The sequence below is a fragment of the Ascaphus truei genome, chromosome 1 (genome assembly GCF_040206685.1).
Source record: "Ascaphus truei isolate aAscTru1 chromosome 1, aAscTru1.hap1, whole genome shotgun sequence".
Classification (NCBI taxonomy): domain Eukaryota; kingdom Metazoa; phylum Chordata; class Amphibia; order Anura; family Ascaphidae; genus Ascaphus; species Ascaphus truei.
Genome location: NC_134483.1, coordinates 502,979,716 through 503,002,405, shown reverse-complemented (window position 1 = coordinate 503,002,405; position 22,690 = coordinate 502,979,716). Strand labels below are relative to the sequence as shown.

At 41.7% G+C, this 22,690-nt stretch overlaps 1 protein-coding gene across 2 annotated transcripts in view; it reads left to right on the top strand.

Annotated features, from left to right (window-relative positions):
* The window catches only part of EVC2 (EvC ciliary complex subunit 2), a 207,689-nt gene that overhangs the window by 87,332 nt on the left and 97,667 nt on the right, over positions 1 to 22,690 (top strand). For both annotated transcript variants that reach the window (XM_075569576.1, XM_075569567.1), the window contains one exon: positions 13,492 to 13,643. In XM_075569576.1, coding sequence (XP_075425691.1) covers positions 13,492 to 13,643 — 152 coding nt within the window. The remainder of the gene's footprint in view (positions 1 to 13,491; positions 13,644 to 22,690) is intronic.

The window sequence follows — 22,690 nt, the reverse complement described above, 5'->3', positions numbered from 1 at the left end:
AGATACTGTAGATTGCCAATACATTATTTATCCCTTGTCACAAATGTGGGATTAAAATAGCACTATTTTTAGCTGAAGGGACCGCAAGTACCTGAGAAACGTACCCATCAAGTTACTGGGATTGAATCTTCTTCCATTGGAATCAAAATGGCAGTCATCTCAGGCCAATGGAAAGCCACAACCTCATCGATTGCAGCTCCCTGTTGGAGGGCCACTTAAATCCCCTTAAAAAAAGTAATAAATAATACTGGTAAGTTCACCAGTAAGTATCTCAGGAACCAGGGGTCCCCAGATATATATATATATATATATATATATATATATATATATATATATATATATCAGTACCATGTTAGCCGAGCTTTAATAAACAAAAATGAATAGACGATACCGTTCTGTGGCTAACGAAATGCTTTTATTTGCATATCGATTTGTGTATGTCGAAAGCTCGAACAAATAAAAGCATTTTGTTAGCCACAGAATGGTAACGTCTATTCATTTTTAAATATATATATATATATATATATATATATATATATATATATATATGAACAAAACACAAACAAAAGCGCAAGCTCCATAGCACGTAACTGAGTAAAAAATAAGGTACATTTATTTAAAAAATCAGCAACCCATAAGAATGTGCACTTACAGGATTTTAAACAGAACCATTCGTGGGAGAGAAATCTCTATTGTGGTCATCTGCGGTGGTAGGGTGAGTCCCAGGTTTGCAGAGGGGATGTAAACAGCCCAGGTTCACCATGAACTCCTATCCCAAATTGGTAGCAAGATATAAAGGCATCCAATGCCTACACATCCTTTGCTCCCTCATACAATGGTTGCTAACACTTGAAATTACCACCAGCCGGAGCGCAGGGAAGCCAGGGACTCCAAATACACCAACACAAACGCGATGACATCACAGCTCTACGCGTTTCGTCATACTGCGGCGACTTGTGACTTCTTTTGTAGCGCTGACGTCTGTCTGAGCCCTTCACGACACAGTCTTCTAGGGTTAATTAAAGAAATAACAGGATAATACAAAGCATTATCTATATTATAATTCTAAGTTGGATTCCGTCTGTTTGTTTGTATGTCTGAATAATCGAAATCTCTGAAACGGCACCACGTAGCACAATGAAACTTTCATTGGACATTCTGCTGCGGATTTGTAGGTCAACGCAACTATTTTGAGCTTCCGATGTCACTCACCTCCCAAATTATGGACATCCTAAATTTCACTCGGCTGTCCAGCAAATCTCTTAGAGCGGGGGAAGGGGGCGTGGCTACTAAGGGAGGGGGTGTGTTTTTGCCAGCAGGGGGGAGAGCACCTTTCAAGCAGCCTACCCAATACAAAGATGGCTGGCTGTGCTTCAGTAATCCCATACGTCAGCGAAAGCTGCCAGTACCGCTTACTTATTCCATATAGAGGGGGCGCGTCTTAAGTATAAATGCCTGCGGTAGGGGCGGGGCTTTTAATTAAAAACACATCTGATGATTGCTTAGAACTCACAGCCACTTGGTGACGGCGGGAAAGGCGGGCTATGACTGGTCTGCGCGAGTTGTCAGGTGAAGCGGGATTAAAGTCACTTCGGGCAGGGTAACTGACGCCAAGTCCGTGCAAAGTAACGCCGCTGTCACCACCGGCCCCAGAGGGACCCATGGATGTGACATTTGGACAGTTGAAGTCACTTTTCACACCTGCCCCGATCCTCATTCATCCAAATCCAGAATTACCATTTGTCATGGAAGTGGACGTATCCAACTCTGCCATTGGTGCAATCCTTTCACAAAGAATTGGACCCAAGATGCTCCAACATCCTTGCACTTTCTATTCATACCAAATGTCAACAGCGGAAAGAAATGATGACATCGGGAATAAGGAACTTTTGGCGATAAAGATGCATTCTCATAGTGGAGTCATTTACTTGAGGGGGCCAATCACCCAGTTACCATCTTTACGCATCACAGAAACCTAGAATTCATTCAATCTGCAAAGAGATTGACTGCGCGACAAGCCAGGTGAGCACTATTCTTCGCAAGATTTCAGTTCCACATATCATACCGCCCCGGCTCCAAGAATGGGAAGGCTGATGCCTTGTCACAGTTATTACCTAATCCGCATTCAGATACTGTAAAGTGCAAGAAGGAGCTATTCTACCAAAGAAGAATTTTTGGGGAGTTACGTTTTCCGCAGATCTCCTCGCACAAATTAAGGGAGCCTAATCAAATGACCCTTTTCTTAATAAACCTCCACCAGAAGCTGAACTATTTCTTAGCGATGGTCTGTGAAACTGTAAGGACTGTCCGTTTGTCCCTAAAGAGGTAAGATTAGAAGTGCTCCAATTAATGCACAACTCCCAATCTGCCGGCCACGCAGGTGTCCTCATGACACAGGAACTGTTGTCCCGCTCTTTTTGGTGGTCTAAAATATCACAAGATGAAAGACTGTCATCTCCTGTGAGACCTGTGCTAGGACCAAGACTCCGAGCATCCCCTGTGGGTTTGCTACAGCCTCTTCCAGCTTGTCATTGGGGGTCCATATTAATGGATTTTATTGTTTACCTACCCAAACCAAGTGGACATAATACCATTCTTGTAGTAGTGGATCGACTTACAAAGATGGCTCACTTCATTGCTGCACAGAATCTCCCTTCTGCAGACCAGACAGCTAAGTTGATCTTGAAAGAGGTATTCCGGCTTCACAGGGCTCCAGATGAAATTGTATCTGATAGAGGGGTGCAATTCACTTCAAGATTTTGGAGAACTTTCTGTTCCTCTCTAGGAAGGAGGTTAAATGTATCTTCTGGCTATCATCCACAATCGAATGGCCAGACCGAAAGGACAAACCAGACTTTGGAACAATACCTAAGATGTTTTCTTTGCCACCTCCAGGATGACTGGATTGACTTTCTACCTCTAGCTGAATTTTCGTACAACAATTCGTATCATTCCTCGGCACAAAAGAGTCCATTCTTCTCAAACTTGGGAATTCATCCTACCTTTATTCCTCGTTTTCCTCTTCGGGTCCAATTCCGGCAGTTACGGAGAAACTTTAGATTCTGCAAGACATCCAGGAGACCCTCAAAGAGACACTTCGCAAGTCTAAAGTGCGGTACAAAGGAGCAGCACGATACGCACAGGCACGGAAAAGTTCCTGACAGCACCACCATTGATGTCCTACAGGAGAGCACCCACAATCAGGGATTGGTTGTTCGAGGCGATTTAGGAACTGCAAAAGGATCTATAGCAAGATTTCTAGATACACCCGTTAAAGGAACTTTTCCATGCCTATCGTGTGGGAACATTCAGAAAGGCTCTACATTTACGCATTCACAAACAGGACGACCGTACCACATGAAGCATTATACCACTTGTAATACAAAATGTGTGGTTTATTTAATTAAGTGCCCTTGCGGCATGGCTTATGTTGGTCAAACCACCCGTAAGCTCAAGGAAAGGGTGAGCCAACACAAATCCACGATCAGGTGTCGGTTACAAGATCTGCCAGTGTCCGCTCATTTTTTATTAGCTCGGTATAGCGTTAGCCAGTTATGGCTTTAGATCATAGACCATGTCTTGAAAACAAGACGGAGATTACACTTTAAAAAACCTATCAAGTGTTGTCTGTTTCAGTGCATCTCTTTTCTTCTTTTTCACGATTTCAATGAGTGTGTGATTCTTTTAATTGTAGGATTGTTATAGAATCATTATCTATATTATAATTCTAAGTTGGAGAGCCATTCATTTTTATTCACACTGATACACATACACACTCTTTCTTCACTTGCTTTCAGTAACCCTTTGACACCTCTAGCCATAAACCACATCCACACCGGGGGAAGGACCAGCACAGATAACATTCCAAGAGACACTGTTTTTAAGTAATCCTTGCTTCATTCATTGTAACATCGCCGGAAGAAGAGATCAGTGTATCTCGAAAGCTCGCACAGATAAAAGCATTTCGTTAGCCACAGAACGGTATCATCTATTTATTTTTTGATTATTGAAGCTCGGCTTACTCGGTACTGATACCTCTACATATATATAGATATATATATCTATATATATATAGATATATATATATATGCAGAAAACAAGAAGAAAAAACAGGCGCACTCCTAGTGTGATAAAGTATAAAACAGTATTTATGGGATTGTAAAATATAAAAAGCGCACTCGCAAACAGAGTAAAAATAATAGCATTTATGAGATATACTCAATCGCCTTGAAGCTGTGAAGGGAATGTATCAGCCTGTCCTGTTGGTGCCACCTCTGGTGTATCCGTTGGTTCAGCAAGGTGCACTGGAGCCACTGCAGCCAGATGATGTAATAATCAGCAACACGGTCACAGACTCCCTCCAGATACACCTCCCACAGCTCTCACTGCTCACCAGCAGGCAACTGCAAAACCGGAAGCGACAGCAGTCCCAAGCAAAATAGCAACAGCTCCAAGGTACTCTCTCCGTTCGTGCAGTAATGTGAGCCACAAACTCGCCTCTTTGGGAAATGCCCTACGAGCCCCTGACGAAGTCCTTAGTGACGAAACTAGAGGTGGCACCAACGGGACAGGCTGATACATTCCCTTCACAGCTTCAAGTCGATTGAGTATATCTCATAAATGCTATTATTTTTACTCTGTTTGTGAGTGCGCTTTTTATATTTTACAATCCCATAAATACTGTTTTATACTTTATCACACTAGGAGTGCGCCTGTTTTTTCTTCTTGTTTTCTGCAGATATCCTTAGGATTTGGTGATCCTTATATACGGGCAGCAAAACTCCAGTGGACTAAGTACATTTTTTGAAATTTCAACTGACATCTGGTTTTTATTTTATTTTTATGTTTCATATTTTTAATTTTTGCTATAGATTTCAGTTATTTTTATCACAAATTCGCCCTTTTGGGGATTCTTTGGTCAATAGCCTTGTTAACTCTATCTGATTTACACAGCTGATTTATCCTTATCAAGCTTCCTAAGGCGCTACTCCAATTTGTTTGTTTTATATATATATATACATATATATATATATATATATATTAGAGAAAAAGAGAAAAGAAGCGCCCGATCCTTGTGTAAAATCAGATGACTAATGTTTAATACATCATGGACAAGACAAATGCACACTTACAATTTGTCTGATAAAATAAAGCATGTTATGGGACCTGCCCATGCACCAACTGAGGACTCCTCGGTCTCTTCTTTGTGTGTGAGTGTCAGTATTGGCTCCAAAAAGGATGTTGCTGTCAGCTGCTGTCTCCAAGGGAGTAATCCTTGGTGTTTGTAAGCATTCAATCTCCACATGCGGCCGCCATTAGCCTTTCTTCTCACACTTGAAACCGGAAAAGAATCTTCAGGCAAGTCCTTGCTTCCTCACACTGGTGCAGGGAGCTGCCCTGTCACTGCCAGATATCCAAGGATTAATCCCCTGGAGACAGCAGCTGACAGCAACATCCTTTTTGGAGCCAATACTGACACTCACACACAAAGAAGAGACCGAGGAGTCCTCAGTTGGTGCATGGGCAGGTCCCATAACATGCTTTATTTTATCAGACAAATTGTAAGTGTGCATTTGTCTTGTCCATGATGTATTAAACATTATTCATCTGATTTTACACAAGGATCGGGCGCTTCTTTTCTCTTTTTCTCTAATAGGTACTGTGGGAGTTCGGTGAGCCCAAGAAGAAGCAGCCTGGACCTTTTGCAAATCAACTTATCATGGACACATGTGGACTTAAGTATTTTTAATATTCACTGCATTTATGGGCTCATATTTGTGTAAAAAATTTTTTTATTGCTTATCACATGAACCCATTTTTATATTTGCATTTTTTAATTAAGTCCCAGTGACACTCAGTGTCATTTTTACTTACTATCATTGGCAATATATCTTTTTTATTGCTTTTTTTCTTTTTTATATGTTATGCACACTTCTTTTTGTTTTTGTGTTTTTATTAAATAGTCATTTTTAGTTTTTCCTGCCAGGATACATTTAGTTATTTTCACACCACTATTAAGGTTATGGTGGGTAAAAAAAAGTGACTAAAACCCTCCACAGTAAAGCATAAAGCAACTGTAAATATTCCTGTATATTCATTTGCATGTCTTAGACAGGTTTGCAACCCTGTCTTTCACCATTATCACCCAGCAAACAGCACTTCCACTGCAGCAAGGGATTCTGGGAAATGACATGCAAATGAGCACACAGTGCCACTTTTTATCTCATGCTCACATTACATGAGCAACCCTTAGCCAATGCATGCTGCTTTAAACACAGCTTTTAAGCAAGGACTTGGGAGATGCAAAGTCAGTTAACCCACTCACAGACATGTTTCAACCTTGATGGGTATCATCAGTGTGAGGTTGGCTTGCTGACATTTGCTCAAATGAGATAAGTGGCACTGTGTGCTCATTTGCATGTCATTTCCCAGAATCCCTTGCTGCAGTGGAAGTGCTTTTTGCTGGGTGATAATGGTGAAAGACAGGGTTGCAAACCTGTCTAAGACATGCAAATGAATATACAGGAATATTTACAGTTGCTTTATGCTTTACTGTGGAGGGTTTTAGTCACTTTTTTTTACCCACCATAACCTTAATAGTGGTGGTGATTACCTACTCTTATCTCATTTGAGCAAATGTCAGCAAGCCAACCTCACACTGATGATACCCATCAAGGTTGAAACATGTCTGTGAGTGGGTTAACTGATTTTGCATCTCCCAAGTCCTTGCTTAAAAGCTGTGTTTAAAGCAGCATGCATTGGCTAAGGGTTGCTCATGTAATGTGAGCATGAGATAAAAAGTGGCACTGTGTGCTCATTTGCATGTCATTTCCCAAAATCCCTTGCTGCAGTGGAAGTGCTGTTTGCTGGGTGATAATGGTGAAAGACAGGTTTGCAGACCTGTCTAAGACATGCAAATGAATATACAGGAATATTTACAGTTGCTATATATATATATATATACAGGTAAACCCCGTTATAACGCGGTCCTCGGGGTCCACCCTGAGACCACCGCGTTAGTAACGGGGTCGCGGGGGAAAAAATGGCCGCCACATCAGCGCATCTTCACCCCTTCACCCCGCGGGACAGGAGATGGGAGGGGGGATGCCCCTCCGGTCCCCGCTTCCCCCTGTCACCGTGTGACAGACCGCGGGACGGGAGATGGGAGGGGGGATGCCCCTCCGGTCCCCTCTTCCCCCTGTTACTGTGTGACAGCCCGCGGGACAGGAGATGGGAGGGGGGATGCCCCTCCGGTCCCCACTTCACCTTCTCCCCACCGTTGTCCCCGCTGCCTGCGCAGGAGGAGGGGGGGGAGCGGGTGTTGGTGCTGGTCGCGGTCTTTCCTCTGAATTGAACTCCCCCACCCCACCCCTTCTGTGTAAAGTGAGAGAGTGTGTGTATGTACATTATACAGTGTATGGGACAGAAACTGTGTGCTGAGTGTGTGAGTGTGTGTGTGTGTGTGAGTGTGTGTGTGTGTGTGAGTGTGTGAGAGTGTGTGAGAGTGTGTGAGAGTGTGTGAGAGTGTGTGAGAGTGTGTGTGAGTGTGTGTAAGTGTGTAAGTGTGTGAGAGTGTGTGTAAGTGTGTGAGAGTGTGTGAGAGTGTTTGTGAGTGTGTGTAAGTGTGTGTAAGTGTGTGTGAGTGTCTGTGAGTGTGTGTAAGTGTGTGTAAGTGTGTGAGTGTGTGTGTGTGTGAGTGTGTGTGAGTGTGTGTGAGTGTGTGTAAGTGTGTGAGAGTGTGCGTAAGTGTGTGAGAGTGTGCGTAAGTGTATGAGAGTGTGTGAGAGTGTGCGTAAGTGTGCTGAGTGTGTGAGTGTGTGTGTGTGTGTGTGTGTGTGTGTGAGTGTGTGTGAGTGTGTGTGAGTGTGTGTAAGTGTGTGAGAGTGTGCGTAAGTGTGTGAGAGTGTGTGTGAGTGTGTGTAAGTGTGAGAGTGTGTGTGAAAGTGTGTGTAAGTGTGTGTCGGTGTGTGTTTAAAACATCAACAGTAGAATGAAAAATACAGAAAATGCACAATCGTACAGTATTAACACATTTATTGATGCATTGAACAATAAAGTACTGTATTTAAAACACCAATTGTCGTGTTGTTCATTTCTCATAAATACTGTACTGTAAATAAAGTACTGAACACACAAAAAACACATATACTGTAGTATGCACTGTAGATACAGCACATACTGAAAACCGTGTAATGCACTCTGTGCTCATGTAACAACTGTACAAAAAAAAACATACTGTACTGAACATACTGTAATAAAAACAGCTGGAGATTACACTTTAAAAAACCTATCAAGTGTTGTCTGTTTCAGTGCATCTCTTTTCTTCTTTTTCACGATTTCAATGATTCTTTTTAATTGTAGGATTGTTATAGAATCGACGTTTTCTGACTCTAGAAATTGAAGTCCTGTTTGTAATCCCACCAGCGCCTCAGTGATCTTTGGTGGTGGTTCTGGTTCCTCATCCTCATCGTCTTCCATAGTATCCAGATCAGTATTTTCACTTGTAAGGCTTTGAATGATTTCCGAGCCCATCATATGTTCATGAGTAGGACAGCTGCTGTCCCCATCGACCCAAGAGTCAATTGTAGCCCCACTTTCCGTATCAATGAACGGTTCCATGACTCGTTCGGCATTGGCAATTTCCTGCTCTGTGAGGCCTTCGTTCACATAGTTTGCAAGTAACTGATTTGCGGCGGCGACTTCTTCCTCCGTAAACCCCTCAAAATCAGCATCGTCCTCACTGTCACTGGCGAGTTCGGCGTCAGCCGGCACAGGACGTGCACCTGTTATGTTTCGCCAACATTTCGCAATGCACATTTGTGTGACCGCTTCCCAAGCTTCGCCACCAATATAAAAAACTTATTTTAGATTCATTTTCTTTAAAAATGTTATAACAGAATCTTCACTTGTGATTATTCAATGTATCATTGTTTTCCGAAAGTTCATCTTAAAGGTTGCAATAATGCCTTGGTCAAGCGGCTGTATTTTGGATGTCATGTTCTTGGGCAAGTAGCTGACCCTTATTTTTCCATCTCGGCTTATTAGGCTATCGGCTGGGGATGTGCAGGGCAGTTGTCAAGTAACAACAAAGCTTTCGTATCCAGCCTTTGTTGACGTAAGTTTTTACGGACCTCTGGTACAAACTGTTGATGAAACCACCTTTCGAAAATACTGGCAGTCATCCAGGCATTTCTGCTAAAGTCATATGCAAAAGGCATAGTACCCATGTTCACATGGTGGAAGCACCGCGGCGACTTAAACTTGCCAATACAAAGTGGCTTCAGTTTGTGATTTCCAAATTGGTTCACACAAAAAAGTACAGTCACTCTGTCTTTCATTTGTTGAAATCCTTGTGTACGCTGGTCGTCATTCTTACAGGCCAGAGTGGTATTCGGTAGCATTTTGAAACACAGTCCGGTCTCATCGCAGTTATAAACCTGTTCTGTAGCCACCATCTTCAATTATCTCTTGAAGTTGGGCAGGGTACGTGCATGCAGCTTCATCGTCAGCTGACCGTATCTCTCCTGATATAGCGGTTTTACTTATTCCATGTCGCCTTTTAAAGCGATTTAGCCATCCACTACTTGCCGCAAAGGAGGTTGAAGCTTTGCCGTGAAGTTGGCTGTGAAACTTTTTGGCTTGCGTTTGCAGATGGGGTCCAGACAGAGGCGTGCCTTCGGATCTTTCTTGGACAAACCACTGAAAAACAGCTTTATCCAACTGGCTGTCTTTAGGTTCACGCAAACGATTACGCTTCAGTCCATCGTCTTTTTATATGGATTTTACTGCATCACGAAGTTTCTCCTCCTCCTTTTTCCATCCGCGAACTGTAGACTCATTCAGTCCTAGGTCTCTGGCCACTTTGGTTTGCGTGACTGCAGATTTTATTCTGTCAAGCGCAGCAAATTTTTCTTGGACAGTAAACCTCTTACGTATGATTGAAGTTTCCGCCATTTCTACCTGCCTGGGGTCTTCAGTTTTTTCCTAGTGTTGAAAACCTGAGGCTTTTAACAACTGATCTGGAGGGCTTAAGTACAGTACCTGAGTACAGTATGTATTTTACCAGCTCTCAGACAGCACAGTGTGTTGTATGATTAAAATGGCAGAGGGGTCAGAGATGTGTGTACGTGTCACTTTATTACAATGTTTGATTCTATTTAACACACAGTACAGTATATATTTTTTTATTATACAGGGTATATGTGATCACTTCATTTGTGTTAATTTTTATTCAATTTTTAATATTTTTAACAAACTTTAATGTCATGTTTGTGCAACTTTAACTGGTGTAAAATGACCCCGCGGGGTCACGTTGCCATGCCGTGACGTCACATGACCCCGCTGGGTTATTACACGACGAACCGCAGAGGAGCAGAGGGAACTGGCAGGCAACATCCACACTTCACGAGCCGCACGGCGCATGCGCACGGCGAACGTGAGGGGTGCCTGAATCACTGTGTAAGACTGTTCGCTGTCGGGATGTGCTGCTATCCCCCCTAATCATTCTGCTGCATCATCCCCTGCTAAGAGGTGGACTGGAGGGCTTTATAGACGGGTAATAAACCGTAAAAGTACAGTACTGTACTTACTTTTTTAAAAAGCTTGTGTTTCTTTACTTTGTTACAGCAGTCTATAAATATCTCATTGTAATTGTTAGGGTTACGGGGAGTAGGCAAGACACGTGATCTCCCTGTGACTCACTATGTTTTTTTGGGGGGAAAGCACACCTTTAACCCCCAGAGGGACCATCACTGCAGAGGTCAATGTGACATAAGTTTATGAAAGTAGTGTGTGTGCAGTGTGCAGTGTGTGTCAGTGTGAGCAGTGTGTGTGCAGTGTGCAGTGTGTGCAGTGTGAGCAATGAGCAGTGTGTGTCAGTGTGACCAGTGTGCAGTGTGTGTCAGTGTGAGTAGTGTGTGTGCAGTGTGCAGTGTGAGCAATGAGCAGTGTGTGTGCAGTGTGTGTGCAGTGTGCAGTGTGTGTCAGTGTGTGTCAGTGTGTGTGCAGTGTGTGTGCAGTGTGCAGTGTGAGCAATGAGCAGTGTGTGTGCAGTGTGCAGTGTGTGTAGTGTGAGCAATGAGCAGTGTGTGTGTGCAGTGTGTCAGTGTGAGCAGTGTGCAGTGTGTGTCAGTGTGAGCAGTGTGTGTGCAGTGTGCAGTGTGAGCAATGAGCAGTGTGTGTCAGTGTGAGCAGTGTGTGTGCAGTGAGCAGTGTGTGTGCAGTGTGCAAAAAAAACAAAAAAACAGGGTTTACCTGTATATATAAAAAGGCTCCATTCGGAAGCGGAAACATTTTGCTAGTAAAGACACATTAATGGTATGATTTGGTGTGCCTACTTTTTTGTCCCTTCTTTATTGTACAGTTTAGTATGTAGGATTATTACCATTATTGGTATATATATATATATATATATATATATATATATATATATATATATTATTTTTTTTTAATCGGTGCTACAGTACTCTCTTGGATGTGGTGTATGCCAATTAGTGTTCCAATGTGAACTTAATTATTCCCTTGATTGTGATATAATAAACTTTGTTCAATATGCGGTGCATGGTGTCAAATAGATAACCAATTTTAAATATACATATAAATTATATATAGTGTATACAGTAATAACGCACAATAAAATCAAGACTAAATAAAGTCCAGTTAGTCAATTAAGAAATATAGAACCAACTTGTAGGGAATTAGATCCAATGGAGACGTAGCAGCTTCAGGTGGAACCAAAATGTTCCATACAATTCTAGATAACAAAAATGGAAAAAGAAGTGCATGTTCCATAGCACAGTCAATTTAATTATTAATTAAAAGTGATTAGAAACAGTCAAAATTAAGAACGCTCAACAAAATATAATTGTTCTGATAATTGTGATATTTACATTACCACTCTTAGTCCTGTATATGGGATTCAGCTGTAAGTCAAGGGTTTTTGTGCTGTGACCAAAATATACCCAGTAGCTCTCCTGAATTAATTTCAGAATGTTGTAGACATATACCAATATGTGACAAAAACAAACACTGCAAGTGCAGGTGTGAACCTCCATGGAGTCGTCGCAGAGGAAGGGGATATCGCCTATTTGTAGTTTGACTGTGATTTTAAGGAATCCTGTATTAAACGGATCACTGAAGTTATACTGCCTCTCTTCCAACATCTAACAATGTGTACCTTTTACTTGGAGCCTCTGCATGACGAACAACTGTAGTAGAAAACAGCAGACGCTGGAAGTGTGAGTGAAACACTCCATGTAGGTGTAACCCCTCCTCTAAAGGATTGCTAGTATGGTTAGTGTGTACCGATCCCCACCCTGTGTTGTAATGGGATCATGACATTACGGAGAGCATATAGGGGGAGGGGAAAGTTTGAGAAGGTTACGTTCCAGTAGGACAAGAGGAGAGGAGCCTTGGGGAGAGTAAATAAGTTTATAAAGTAATAGCATCAACCAGGCCCCCCTGCTTATTATGTTGTAGATAGAGAGAGTATCCTTTAAGTTAGGATCCCCAAAACAAGGAATGGAGTACTGAATATTACAGAAAAGGGAATATGGCACACCACAGAGGGCCTCAGGAAAGATGTCTCCCGGGTGTCGGCAGGTCAGCTCTAGCTGCGGATCTGCACTAAAAAGTCCATTATTTGCAAAAAAACCCTCCAAAGCTACAGTAGGTTTCTTTTGCCTCCAAACCAAACAATCTGTGCTTGCAACTTTCTGCTTTCTTGTGTCCAAGCTGGGGAAAGCTGTAGTTCCCGTCAGACTGAATTTAGTCAAACAAACGTTGACTCACCATGGGTAATAATAGGATAGCAAATATTTCAGATGATTGCAGATTGCAGATAGTCATCCAAATAGCAAAATGTCCCAACGTTTCATCGCACTCCTGCAACTATTCCAGTTTCTGCAGCTAACTTGGTTTTACGTTATTGTGCTATTGTCTGCTTTCTTTAATATATATCACCTCTGGAGGAGTTAGGCTGAGTCCCCAGTGGCCGTGGCTGCGCTCTTGACGACGCGCGCACTGTACGCGTCGCGTGCACTGGGGCCTTAGCCTTAGGGGTAACTGACACTACCATAGGATTCCAGGTTATTGGGACTGATGAGTCCCCCTGCCTTTCTTCCTCATATCTCAAAAGGAAAAGCAATGATGTAGTGTGCTTTAAAATGTGAGATAAAAAGGAAAAATATAACTCAGTCTGTTCGACAAACAAAGAGTTGTGGTAGCCTAAGGCATACTTGAATGTTCCTTTATGATTGTTCTTTTACTTTTTTCTGTCATTTATTTTTATTGCTTAAAATTAAGTCACCGCGAATATTTGGTGCGTCAGTAGGAAATCTGTGGGGTGCATTATATTACTGGTGTTCATGCTGATCCAATAATAGCTGTTGTGATTCAATTACCTGTACAATGACAACTGTAATCCCCCTATTAAGAATGAGTTACTGATTGTATGTAATGTCAACTTGAATAATTGTTGTTGTATATTCTTAGGGGAACACGTATAAAATTAATTGTGAGCAAAAAATGGAACACTCACAAACCAATGTAACGGATAGTGCTAATGAAGATGTCATCATGGCTGACAGGATAATTGACATATTGGCCTTTGAAGAATCAGAGAACATGCTCCGGGCATTGGAAGAGTAAGTATTCACATTTTTGTATTCCATCCATGGCAAACAACAAAGCATACAGATGTCATAAATATAATTATTCCCTGCGGTGTCTTTTTCTGTGCACACATTTTATCAATAGTAACTCCTTTGCTCATCAAATAAACACGGAAGCCAATAAATTAATATTCAGAGATTTGAGCGACAGACTAGAAATTCCCGGTGAACTAATCCACTCTGAACCTCCGCTCATTTCCATATTTTCTGCAGTTTGCAATAAATCTTCAAAATGGTCACTTGGTAGATCCAGACGTGCAAATTAGCAAGCATCAATAAAACATGACAGTAATGTATGTAAGTTCCTCTCTTCCCCTGTCAGAACTTTGTATGTTGTCTTATAAAGGAGTGTTTTCTGCTAGTAAGAGAATTATACATTCCGTATGTTTACCAGCCATTGGAGAAAAAAAATGAACTGCGCAAATACAGCAAGGCCCCGCTTCTCGGCGCCCCGCTTTTCGGCAATACGGCGGTACCGAGAAGGGGGCCGTCATGTCTGCAGAACCGGCCGCATGCGCAGAACAGGCCGGTATGATGTCGTGCAAGTGCGGAACGGACCGGTCCGGGGTCGCACATGCACAGAATGAGGTGTTTTGCCGATGATGTGCATGCGTAGAGCGGTGCATTGCCGGTCTGCGCAAGCGCACATAACGAAAATCGCCGGTTCCGCATTCCGGAGATTTTCGCTTTGTGGCGGGTCCTTAGAACGGAACTCGCCGCATGACTGAGGCCCTGCTGTAATAGCAATAATCCAAGTGAGATTATAATTACAAACTCAAAGAAATAAACTCTCCCTGCAGCTAGTAAGATCTCTCACCCGTAAGGAAGATGACTGTAGAAAAGGACAAACCTGTAGCACATAGGAGAGATAAAAACAAAACATAGTGTGGTCTGTTTGTAAAGGAGAAAGTCGTGCTGAAATAACTGCACTTACAGTGTGGTTGTCAAAAGTAAGCAATGACTCCACTTGAGTCTAGATTATAGTGTTCCCTCTTGGGTTGCATGAATCTGTTGGGATATTGTCACTTAGGGAAGACTGTTGGGCACTGCTGGGCTCTTTTTCCTTTGAAATAGCTTTTGCATGCTGGGCTTCTTGCAGTCGCCCGCTCAGATGGCGAGAGTAATGGAAAATAAAATAAAATGTATCATAGCGCAACGAGTTTAATTAAAAATGCACTGTAAAAACTCAATGCATGCACTCACTATGTGTCAGTTGAAAGAGGGCAGGGTTAGCACTTCATAGCGATTCTCGGATCTCCTTTCTGTCCTCTGGTTCCGGAAAAATGTCCTGCGGTCTTCACTCCCAGTGCCTCACTGAACTTCTGCGTGGGTTCAAGTCTCGTCTGGACTAAGGACAGTCAGAAACAAAATGTGTTTTTTTACAAAAAGCATGAACTATATAAAAAAAATTAAACTATGGATGTAACAAATATTTACATAATTAATATTTGACCAAAGTTCTAAATGAAACTAACAAACATTTTGTGGTATGCAATTATCCATATTTGATGATGTACAGTATTCACATTTCTGACCATATTGTATATGTGCATGTTAGTGTGCATCTTTGCTTGCAGTTACTATCGGTTTTCCTGATTAATTTGCTTGGCCTGCCAATTGACCCATGATGAGAATAGGGTATAATTAGGAAGAGTTTAAGCAGCTCCATCAAACACCCCTGACGAAGCCTTAGGCAAAACTAGTTGGGTTGGGAACTGAGGAGCTGAGGACTTTGGATCCACACGGATCGTTCATGACTGTTCTTAGTCCAGTCTCGAGAGACGAGACTTGAGCACACGTGACGCAGAAGTTCAGTGAGGCAACGGGAGTGAAGAACGCAGGACGTTTTTCCAGAACCGGAGGACAGAAAGGAGATCTGGGGATCGTCGTGAAGTGCTACCTCTGCCCTCTTTCAACTGACACATAGTGAGTGCATGCATTGTGTTTTTACGGTATATTTTTAATTAAACTTGTTGCGCTATGATACATTTTGTTTTCTTTTGCATTACTCTCGCCATCTAAGCGGACGACTGCAAGAAGCCAGATGAGACCAGCATTCAAATGCTGTTTCAAAGGAAAAAGAGGCCAGCGGTGCCCAACAGTCTTCCCTAAGTGATAATATCCCAGCTGATTCCTGCAACCCAAGAGGGAAGACTATCATCTAGATTTAAGTGGAGTCATCGCTTACTTTTTACAACCACACCGTAAGTGCAGTTATTTCAGCGGGACTTTCTCCTTTACAAACAAACCACACTATGTTTTGTTTTTATCTCTCCTATGCTCTTTAGGCTTGTCCTTTTCTATGTTCATCTGCCAGATGGCATTGGGGGTAAATGGCCTCTTGTTTTGTTAAACAAAAGCAGTGTTGGACCCTAAAATATCATGTTTAGTAGCACTTTTATGTAGGTAAATGCAACAGCTTGAGGTGTTGAGTCATTAATTGCATTACCTGATACAGCTGTTTAATCTTTCACAAAGTTAGCTATTTTGCACTCACCGAAAACAATTAACCGATACAAAAAAGGGTCTGACACTGTATTGTAATACTGGTCAGGCAAAGATGTGCTTCAAAATAAAATAAATACAATGTGCCATAAAGTACAACATTTGTGTAACTGGAAAAACATAACATTTCACTCTTTTCATTAGAAATGTACTATAATCCTTTGAGGGATAATCTCTCAAAGTGTTTAAAAATGTGTAGATTCTTTTACTGTATATAGGTAGCTACTGTATACTTTGAGCTTTATGGTGAGAGCTGTGCCATCGATACAGTGCTGACTGCACTGGAACTGACAGGGTACGTGCACAACCAAAGTGAACCAATAGCAATGACATATTTTAGTGGTTGCATCTGGCTGATTTGTAGCTTTTTGAGTCACAACCCAGAAGGTACTTTTAATCATTTTTCAGTTCCTTAATAAAAAGTTTAGGCCGAAACTCTAAAAGGTGTTTAATTTCCTTTAACTAATCCCGTTTGTGGGATTTCACGGCATGTTGAATAGAATCGGTCGTCCCCTTCTCTCACTTCGCAGACTTTTCATTATCAAAGAATCTATTTCTCTCTACGAATGATTGAGTTGGGTACACAATGTTTTTGTGAGCAAGCTGGGAGTGCGCCTGTAATGTTCAGCTACTGTGTTCTCAGAAAGATAAGCACGTAGGTACAGGATAAGGCAAGAAACAGTCCAATGAGTTCTTTCACCACACCATGATAGATGCAGTTATAACCACTAAGCTAAACTAAAGACGGTGGTGTTACTAGAAATATGCAACATGACACTTTGTCATCTTTACTTTCCAATTTAATCCATTAAAATGGAGCAATACAGCTGTATATTGCTTAATAATGTGATCAAAACCACAGGGCAAATGATGAGACAGACTAATGATAAAATTTGCATTGTAAATTAATATCATGCTAGAGAATCCCTTCTACACTGTCAGCAGGAGGCATACAGTTGTATAGCGCAATCTGAAATAAGAGAAACAATAAGTTGTCCGCATTGAAGATATATACAGTACTCTTACATGCTTATGAAGTCTGTACTGTAGGCTTATGGACTTATTAAAGCACTATAATGCTGTTGATTATTAAAGAGAAAATGTCATGTTTCATGTTTGTTTTGATTTTATCATTGTAGTCATAAGAAAATAGCAAATAGGAGTGGAAGATTTAAATACAGGGTTAATGCTAAAATTACATGTACCTCTTTAAACAGGAAGCTCTAAAATTATAGGGACAAAGACAAGTAGAAGAAACGGGATCAGCAACAGTATGGTGATGACATAAATATATTCATTCGTAACGAACAGTTGAAATACAGCATGTAAGACATTTGTAGCCTAGTCCTTCAGCTATTATCTTTTTTTTTGTTTTGGCCCTAACAGTATAAATCCTGTTAGGCACAAGCAATGTTAGGGATAAGCTCTCTCATGAAGGCCTAGCTTGTTGTTGCAGCCTGGATGCACTTTGCTGTATCCAGGGGCGGGCCTAACAACAACCAGAGTTTCATCCTTGGGGAGCATACTGGCTGGGTCACATGCCCGTGATGCCTATCAGTATCGGACCTGCCCTGTTATGGGGCAGGGTTACCAGCCCATCCCCTGGGGTACATAAACTGACACTCTCCGAGAAGTCAGGGCTCTAACCCCTCCCCCTGTGGAGTGGGAGCACTTACCCTTTATCCCATCAGGGGGTAAAGGAGTTGAGAAGGGACCTACAGGGCCTCATCCCTGTGGGTGCTGCTTCAGTGATGTGCTTGTTCTGGATAATTACATGCTGCTAATAAAGACCAGTTGAATTATACAATGTGGCTGCTTGTCGGGACTACTATCTGATGTTGCCAGTGTGGACCATCCTGGCTGCACCAGGATCCTCACTGGCTGTAGGTGCTGCGCTACGACTGATCATCACTGAGAACCTGTCCTGATATATCCCCATACCACCGCAGACTTCTCAGGGCCACCTGTCCAACCTCACAGGTATGCACCACACCAGAATACACGGTAGCTCTATGATCTCACTTAGGATGGGGGAAAATGTTCTACACATGCAAAATACTAATGGAAACAGAGCTTTTAACAGATCGATATGGTCCCACTGTGATTGTATGTATGTATGTCTTTATTTATATAGTGCCATTAGTGTACTTAGCGCTTCACAGCAGTAATACACGTGACAATCATATAAATAACAAATAATACAAATAACAGATCATGGGAATAAGTGCTTCAGACATAAAAGTAACATTTCGTAAGAGGAGTCCCTGATCCGGAAAGCTTACAATCTAATTGGTGGGTAGAACATATAGAGACAGTAGGAGGGCATTCTGGTAAGTGCATCTGCAGGGGGCCAAGCTTTATGTATCATGTGTATAGTATTAGCCATGGTGCTACTCATGCAGCAAGTGTGTCTTAAGGTGGGTCTTAAAGGTGAATAGAGAGGGTGCTAGTCGGGTATTGAGGGGAAGGGCATTCCAGAGGTGTGGGGCAGTCAGTGAGAAGGGTTTAAGGCGGGAGAGGGCTTTAGATACAAAGGGGGTATAGAGAAGACATCCTTGAGCAGAACGTAAGAGTCGGGATGGTGCATAGTGAGAAATTAGGGCTGAGATGTAAGTAGGAGCAGAAGAGTGTAAAGCTTTAAAAGTGAGGAGGAGAATTGAGTGCGAGATGCGTGATTTGATAGGAAGCCAGGAGAGTAATTTCAGCAGGGGAGACGCTGAGAGAGATTTCGGAAATAGTAGAGTGATTCTGGCAGCAGCGTTTAGGATAGATTGTAGGGGAGACAGGAAGGCCGGACAGCAGGAGGTTACAGTAATCGAGGCAGGAGAGAATGAGGGCCCGAGTCAAAGTTTTAGTAGTCGAGCAACAGAGTAAAGGGCGTATCTTAGTAATATTGTGGAGGAAAAGCGACAGGTTTTAGATATGTCTTGAATGTGAGGGGCGAATGTGAGAGAGAAGTCGAGTGTGACCCGTAGGCAGCGTGCTTGGGCTACTGGGTGAATGATGGTACTTCCAACACTAATGTGGAAGGTGGTAGTAGGGCCAGGTTTGGGAGGAAGTCTAAAGAGCTCTGTTTTTGCCATGTTAAGTTTCAGTTGGCGGATGGCATCCAGGATGATATTCCAGAGAGACATTCAGAAACTTTGGTCTGTATAGCAGGTGTAAGGTCAGGGGTTGAAAGGTACATTTGTGTGTCGTCAGCATAGAGGTAATTGTTACATTCTTCCATTGGCGTTTCCTCGGATACCCTTTTCTTGATTTGAGAAATTATAGAGCTCTGTTCTATGTTTTGGATGTATTGAGCTCAGAAGCCTATGATATTGGTTTATCTTTAAGCGAATCAAAAGGTCAGAGGGTATCTTGGGGCCTTTTAGCCTTACTGCATGTGACATACAAAAATACTCCTTTCCATATAGACGCATTTGTAGAGCATATGGATCAATGAGACATGTAAAATGAAATGGGAGATACTACCAATAACATAGTTTGTATAATGTATCTTTAATGTGTGCAAGAATACTTTGAATGCATTTTGTGTTTAGTAAAAAGCTGAGAGAACGCCATCTCTCAGTAGGCATTTTCTAGTACCACCATCGGAAACATTTCAAAGATACACCTGGTATAAAAGGTAGGTTAGAAGAAGCACACAAAAGACTAGGATAGAGTCCAAACAACTTATATTTGTATTCAATACATCAGAGCCAGTGAGCACAGTGACGTTTCAGGACCAACTGTCCTTTCTTCAGACCAAACACCCACCTTTTTCAAAAGATACACCTGCTAACTACTATAGCAACACAATAAAATATCTGTGCAACGCAGTCATAAATGTACCTTTTTATTCTTATTGTGTAACTACAGGCCGGCTTGATGGCGGAGTCCCGCACTTAGAGGCCCCGCGCTATTCCTCCCAACAATAAAATTGATTGCTGGGGGAGAGTGCAGGGCCTCTGTAAGTGCCTCTTACTTTGTCCGATGACATCGCTACCTGCAGTGTCCCATTATCATGGCGCCATGACGTCAAATGGCGTGGCATTGCCATGTCAATGTGATGCGGCATGGCGTTGTGTTGTCATGACAATGGGATGCCACATGGTGCCGCAATGTCACATGACACTGCGCCATCATGCCGCGGTGGAGGAGATGCCACGCTGGACAGGGTGAGAAGCCTCGTAAAAGCCCCAGGCACAGCTCCGGAAAATACCAAACCGGCCCTGAACGACAGCCACAAATTATGATTTGATAACTCTGTGCCTAGGACTTACTTGAAAATGAGAGATAACTCTCAAGGTATTATTTCCTTGTAAAACATTTTGTAAATAATAAAAAAAAATTATTCATTTTCCTAGCAGTAAATATATAAATATATTTCTTACCAATATGCGATCATATAATTCTTGTCGGCGTGGTCACTTCTTCTGGACCCTACATAACCAACAAAACAAATTACTGTGCTTTTCTATTTTGCTTAGAGTAGCAGAAAGTTTGGGCATCTTTGCCTTGTTTTGGTTCTTATTTCTGTAGAGAAAAGTAACTTGTAATGATAGGATATTTGGAATGTCTATAGAGTAGTCCTGTACTTTTTTTTTTTTTTAAAGACGGGGCAAATATGTTGAGCTAATTAAACTAGAAAAAGGTTTAGTATAACTTTGTGAATCCCTACTGTATGTGCCTGGAATCTTATGGAGTATAAACAACTTCATAGCAGCTGCAAGCCCTTCTTAAGTGATATGTGGAGTAGACTGCATGCTCATTTAATTTGTGTAGATACCAGCTGTAGGTAAAATTTTCCTTCATTTTGTAGCTATCCCCCCAAGTATTGTCTGAAAAGGAAGATAGCACTTGTTTAAAACTAGCAGTTTGGGAACTGTTTATCTACTAATTAAAAGGATTCAAGAGTTGGATATTTTTTTTTTTTGTAATATAAACACCAATAAGCTTTCTGTTACGTAGATTTCACTGAAAACTGAAAAACTTGATATCTACTGTAAATAATTTAAACCGACACAGTTTCAACTGGTGATCAGTTTATGTAATACTGTTTGATGCGCCCTGTGGAGAGAAGATATTAGTTGTGGGTTTATTGTGGAGGCTACAGGAGAGTTTATAGAAAGAGAATTCAGATCTCATATACCTTCAGGTCAGTTTTCAAGTTTTTAGACCAATGAAGAAATCATCTGGCAATGGTGGACTTATATTTGTATAAAATATATATATATTTTAAAATAATGTAATCATATTTTTTTCACTTGGAAAGTAGAAATGAATAAGTACATGCTAGACCAGGAGTGGCCAACTCCAGACCTCAAGGGCCACCAACAGGTCAGCTTTTCAGGATATCCCTGCTTCAGCACAGGTAACTCAATCAGTGGCTCAATCAAAGACTGATTGAGCCACCTGTGCTGAAGCAGGGATATCATTAAAACCTGGCCTGTTGGTGGCCCCTGACTGGAGTTGACCATGCCTGTGCTAGACTACCCAACATTTCCACTGCAAGAGGGATATATAATGTAAATAACAAAAAACAAGTAAACAAATCCAGTTGGAAATAAATAGGTGGGTTTTGTTTTTTGTCTTGTTTTTGTGCCAGTTTTGCCGTTGAGAGATTAAATAAAACAGTTAGTAGATAAATAAAAAACAGTAAATAAAACAGTCATTCCGGTAGTGCCCTTATATACAATGTATATCATTGCCTTTTACTCATTTTCTATGCGCAGTTCCCGATCAGAGGCGGACCTTCCCCCTTTGGGCACAGGAAATCAGGAAGCGATCAAGTGATCGCTCAGGAGAGCGTGGTCACATGATCGTTAATGCAGGAGGGTCTGCGGCACTGAAAGAGTCAAGTAATACAGCTAGGACTTTATTCAATATGCTGTGAACCTGCTTCCCTGTATTTGGGAAGATTTTACTCCCATTCATTTGAGCTGATCTCTTCTTCAGCAGTGGGAAGTGGCTTCACAGCATATTGATTAAGGTTGTAGCTGTATGTTAAAGCTGCAGACCAAGCAATATCCAACATGTGTGTGTTTTTTCCCCCCAATAAATCAGTTCTGTACCATGAGAAAATACTTGTTAAAAAAAACAACTCTAAATTACATTTTTAATGTATTATAGTGTAGCAAGCATTTTTTGTTTCTATAGCAACCATTTACAAAATCACATTCCCTTCCTCTTCTGAAACAGGCTCTGGCACACCCCTTTTTGAGCCCTACCCTCTCTCTAGCAGTAAACCAATTGTATCTGACTGCCTGGTCACATGATCTTCCCTATATAACTTTGCATCTTTAGTCATTTTCTGCTGCACTGACTGTCATTTAGTGAACCCTGGAGCCGAATCTTTGCCGATCGATCGGCAACCTAGCTAATTACTTATTGTGTGGATTGTATTGATGCACATATTAAAGGGAGGAAAGCTTGGACTGCTGCTTTAATTAATATTGCATATTATTATTTTTTTATACTTCTTTCAGCAACCCGTATATTTGGTAATAATCTTGAACATGTTAAGCATCTGT